Source organism: Magnolia sinica, chromosome 1 (assembly GCF_029962835.1).
Source record: "Magnolia sinica isolate HGM2019 chromosome 1, MsV1, whole genome shotgun sequence".
NCBI classification, from domain to species: domain Eukaryota; kingdom Viridiplantae; phylum Streptophyta; class Magnoliopsida; order Magnoliales; family Magnoliaceae; genus Magnolia; species Magnolia sinica.
In genome coordinates, this window is record NC_080573.1 from 23,817,375 (window position 1) to 23,821,551 (window position 4,177).

Below are 4,177 nucleotides of genomic sequence, written 5' to 3' on the forward strand. Positions count from 1 at the left end.
AAGATGTAAAAAAAAATTGTACCTAAAACATTAATCTTTTATCCTCCAATCATCCTTATCAGCCACACACCTGATGAATGAACGGGATTGATGAAAGATGCACACTACATGCCCACGCTCAAAGCTATGGTTGGCGTCTCATCTCCAATTTTTTGCAGTGGTGTGGCTCACCTAAGTTGTCTATGTGACTGATTTTTGGCTCTGGGGCCTAGCATTAAGGAACACGCCTGATGGAGGGAGGGGATGTCACACGGCCAACATGATTGGTTCACAGAGCTTGGGAGTTTTACTCACAAGGGTTGTGGAGGATTCTGGCCACTTAAATGGATGGTTACGGAGATTAGTCATCAGCTGGATTTCGTCAAGTGTTTATCCTCGTTATTGTCATTCCTCAAAATGTGGTAAGTATTTAAATGCCCAGATATTAAAGTTATAAATGGTAAAATGGCTAAGGAGGAAGAAGACATCTCATGCCAACCCAATCCTTAGTGTTAATTAACTGATAATCTTAGCTATAATTTGAGTCTATACTTATAAGCAGGATGTAGCTTTGCATAAGAAACGGTGTTTTGCGGTTGGTCATAAGAATAGGTGTTTTGTGGCTGTTATCTATGATGAAATGTAAGAATTACTCTCTCTTTTAAATTTTTTGTATTGAAAAAATTATTTTATATGGAAAGTAAAGGTGTAATCCATTGATAGAGGACAAATCTTACCCTCTAAATATTGCATGATCCTATTTTGCTTATTGAGCGAGTGCCGAATAAGCGATCGATCTCATTAGATCCCAATCATATGCTGCATGTTTGCATATCGGCACTTCAGGTTTATAGTTGTTCGGTTTGAATTGAGCCACGAATCCAATTTTGGCAAGCCGGCACCTGCTGCCGAAAACAAGAACAACAACACAAGTGACCAATAATTAGACGGTTAGGATCGTACAGTCACTGGGCCCATGATTTGGATAGCTTGGATTGCCGGTAACATGCAGTCCACCTCTGCACCGGAATGCATGCGTACCCTAGCAAAGATAGCACAGCCATCTACATGAAACGGTTGTAACTCACGGCAATGCCCTCGCGCCTATGAAAATGCAAGTCCATCCAGACCGTCCAAATCACTTGTCCCTTTAACATGGGCAAACCATCAGAGCCATCCAATTGGCCTCCAACAAAGAAACAGCTAATAAGCAAGGATCAAAGTTCAAAACTCAACTGGGAGAATCAGCTCGTTAAAAGATCCTACTATCAGTGTTACACTCCCTCACAGTGGAGGGCCACTAATTCGAACAGTCCAGATTACTTACACACGTGCTGACGTGGACAGGTTGCAACCATTTAAGAAACAGTACTGAAACTCACACCAGAGCACACACTTCCACCTCCCCCACTCCCACTATAAAAACCCAAGCACGCCTTAGAAGCCCAAGCCGCCCATCTCTCTCTCTCTCTCTCTCTCTGTTGTATTTCATCTTTCATTCTCAGAAGCTTCAAGAACCTTCTGCAAAAAAAGAAGAACTTATACAAACATGCAGTTTCTCGAAGATTCCAGTAGGGGGTTATCGATGGTCATGGACGGGGGCGACCGGGACCTGCCGGTGGATCCGGCCACTCCGTACGAGCGGCTACGGAAGCTGGCCTCCGGGAACGCAGTCGTGGTTTTCAGCCTCAGCGGCTGCTGTATGTGCCACGTGATCAAGCGGCTTCTCATTGGCCTTGGCGTGGGGCCCACCATCTACGAGCTGGACGAGGAGAAGGGCGGGAGGGAGATCCAGGCCGTACTCTACCAGGTGATGGGCAACGGGCAGCAGTCGATGCCAGCTGTCTTCGTAGGCGGGAAGCTCGTGGGCGGGCTCGAGAACGTTATGTCATCCCACATTAACGGCACGTTTGTCCCGCTCTTGAAGGAGGCCGGAGCTCTCTGGCTCTGAGATAACGGAATATCCGATTCGCCTTCCGTTTCGGGTTTCCCTCTGCCCGTTTGAGGTTCGTGCGTTGGGATGGTTATATACAGAAACCGAAATTGAAATTTTGGTACAAGTTAACGAAAATGACCCTGCTCGGTTTTCTGTATATGTGCAAAGAGCAAGGGCGTTTTCGTCCAAAAGAAAAAAAAAATCGATATATTACCAACTTTCCATTATATATTGTCTTTGTTACTGTTTTTTGGCTTGTTTTTCTTCTGAAAGAAATAGAAATTACTTGACGAAAATTACAAAAATAACCCTACCATTGTTTATAGTTGAGAATATGTGGATGAATGAGTAAGGGTGTTTTCGTCTTATTTTGTTTTTTATTGAAAACTTTGATACTCTGTTAGAGTGTCATAGATGATACGCATGGAACTTAGAAATTGCCCTCATTCGATTATCTGACAGTCAGATATGTGTGGACATTGGACCGTTAAAATTGAAAAATATCCAACGGTCTTATTTCAAAAAACGTCCATGATTCAGATTTTTGAATGGAAACTTAGCAAATTCAATATATGTCACATGCATATTTCTAAGTGCCTGTGTATCAAGCGTCACAGGCAGGAAGAGTATCAAATAACTCCCCGTTTTAAACGGACGCGAAGTTGAAAATTGCGAAAATGCAACAGTGCAGAAAATGGAGGAGAGGGATAGTTCTTTCACCGTTTCACAAATGGGAGGGATATTCTTGCAATTTTATGAATGTCTTGAAATTCCGGAAACGACACTCACAGCGCCATAGGGTAGGGGTATCCAGGTAATTTCAAACAAGTTGATGGTTTCTTTTCTTTGTTATTTATCGCTGGAGTTCGGTTTCTGTTCTTTTACGATGCGTACGGTTATCTTCTGGTACTTGCATGGCTTAAAACTACGAAAATGCCACTTTGAATGTACGAAAATGCCACTTTGAATGTTATTCTCAGGGGTCGCGGATTGGCTGCTGACTCTGCTCGGTGCTCTGCGGGCCCCACCATTATGTATGTGTTTCATCCACGCCGTCCATCCATTTTTCTAGATTATTTTATGCTATAAACCCAAAAATAAGGTAGACCCACATCTCGAGTGGACCATATCATAGAAACAGGGTTGATTGAATGCCCACCATCAAAAACTTCTTGAGGGCCACAGATGATATTCGTTTTTCCCCTTCATCCAGGTCTGATCTAATCAACAGGTTGGATGTCAAATAAACATTACAGTGGGCCTTAAGAGGTTTTCAACGGTGGACATTCAATCAATACTGTTTTCCTGTGGTGTGGTCCACCTGATATTTAGATCTGCCTCATTTTTTATCAAGTCCTAGAGTAATTGGAAAAATGTATGGACGGAGTGGATAAAACACATATATCATGGTAGGGCCCACCGAGCATCGACCATAGCTACACCCAGCCGCACGTGCCAACGTGGCTCATGCTTGAACAGCCCAGCCGTGCATGACCTGACCCGAAAATTCGGGATGAGCAACTTGTTAGGCCGTACATGCACGTTCGATCAAAATGGACGGTCTAGAAAGTTGCAGTGGATGGTCTACTATCGAACATGTGGCGCGCTAGAACAGCCGCTACACGGTGTGGGCCACCTGATTGACTGTTTGACTCACGTGGCATGTTGGGTTGGAAAAAACCATGAAATATTATCCGTGATTGAGATGATAGAGGGAGGCTCTTGGACCCGACACGTGGAAGGAGAAAAAGTGGATCTTGACCGTTCATATAATGTGATCTATGATGATGGGCCCATAGTTATAAAACCACACTGCCACAGAACTTTGATTGCGACTATCCATCTGACGTTCGCCAATTGGAAATTTGGACGGTTAATTCCCAGATGTGTCCATCCAGAATGGGCTCCACTCAGTATCTACTCTCCTTGACACGTGTACGGTGGATCTAAGTCTCTGTCATATTACGATGGACCAGGCTCTATCATATCATTTCCCATCGACAAAGCCACAGTTTTGTAACAATATCGGTCGATATATAGGAACCCGATCCGGGCAGAATTCGGGTTCTTGAGGCCCGACTGGCGAGTTGGCGACGCGTCGCCAATAAATCCTCGTCGTAATTCGAGCGGCCGCAATCGCAGGTATTAAAGAGATTCTCCGTTTCAGCTCTCGTCCAAATAAATTTCCAAACGTGTCATGCAGACGCTCGTTACAAAAACGTGGCCACGTCATCGGCCGGACAAGTCGGTTGACTGATATTG

At 44.3% G+C, this 4,177-nt stretch overlaps 1 protein-coding gene across 1 annotated transcript; it reads left to right on the plus strand.

Moving 5' to 3' along the window:
- The first annotated feature begins 1,450 nt into the window (after window positions 1-1,450).
- LOC131237228 (glutaredoxin-C9-like) lies at window positions 1,451-2,021 on the plus strand. The gene has a single exon (XM_058234936.1). The coding sequence runs from the start codon at window positions 1,529-1,531 to the stop codon at window positions 1,928-1,930; it is 402 nt and encodes a 133-aa protein (XP_058090919.1). The 5' UTR covers window positions 1,451-1,528; the 3' UTR covers window positions 1,931-2,021.
- The last annotated feature ends 2,156 nt before the right edge of the window (window positions 2,022-4,177 follow it).

Bases quoted from the DNA above. Each gene is read 5' to 3' on its own strand.
- LOC131237228 (XM_058234936.1), top strand. From the start codon at position 1,529: ATGCAGTTTCTCGAAGATTCCAGTAGGGGGTTATCGATGGTCATGGAC.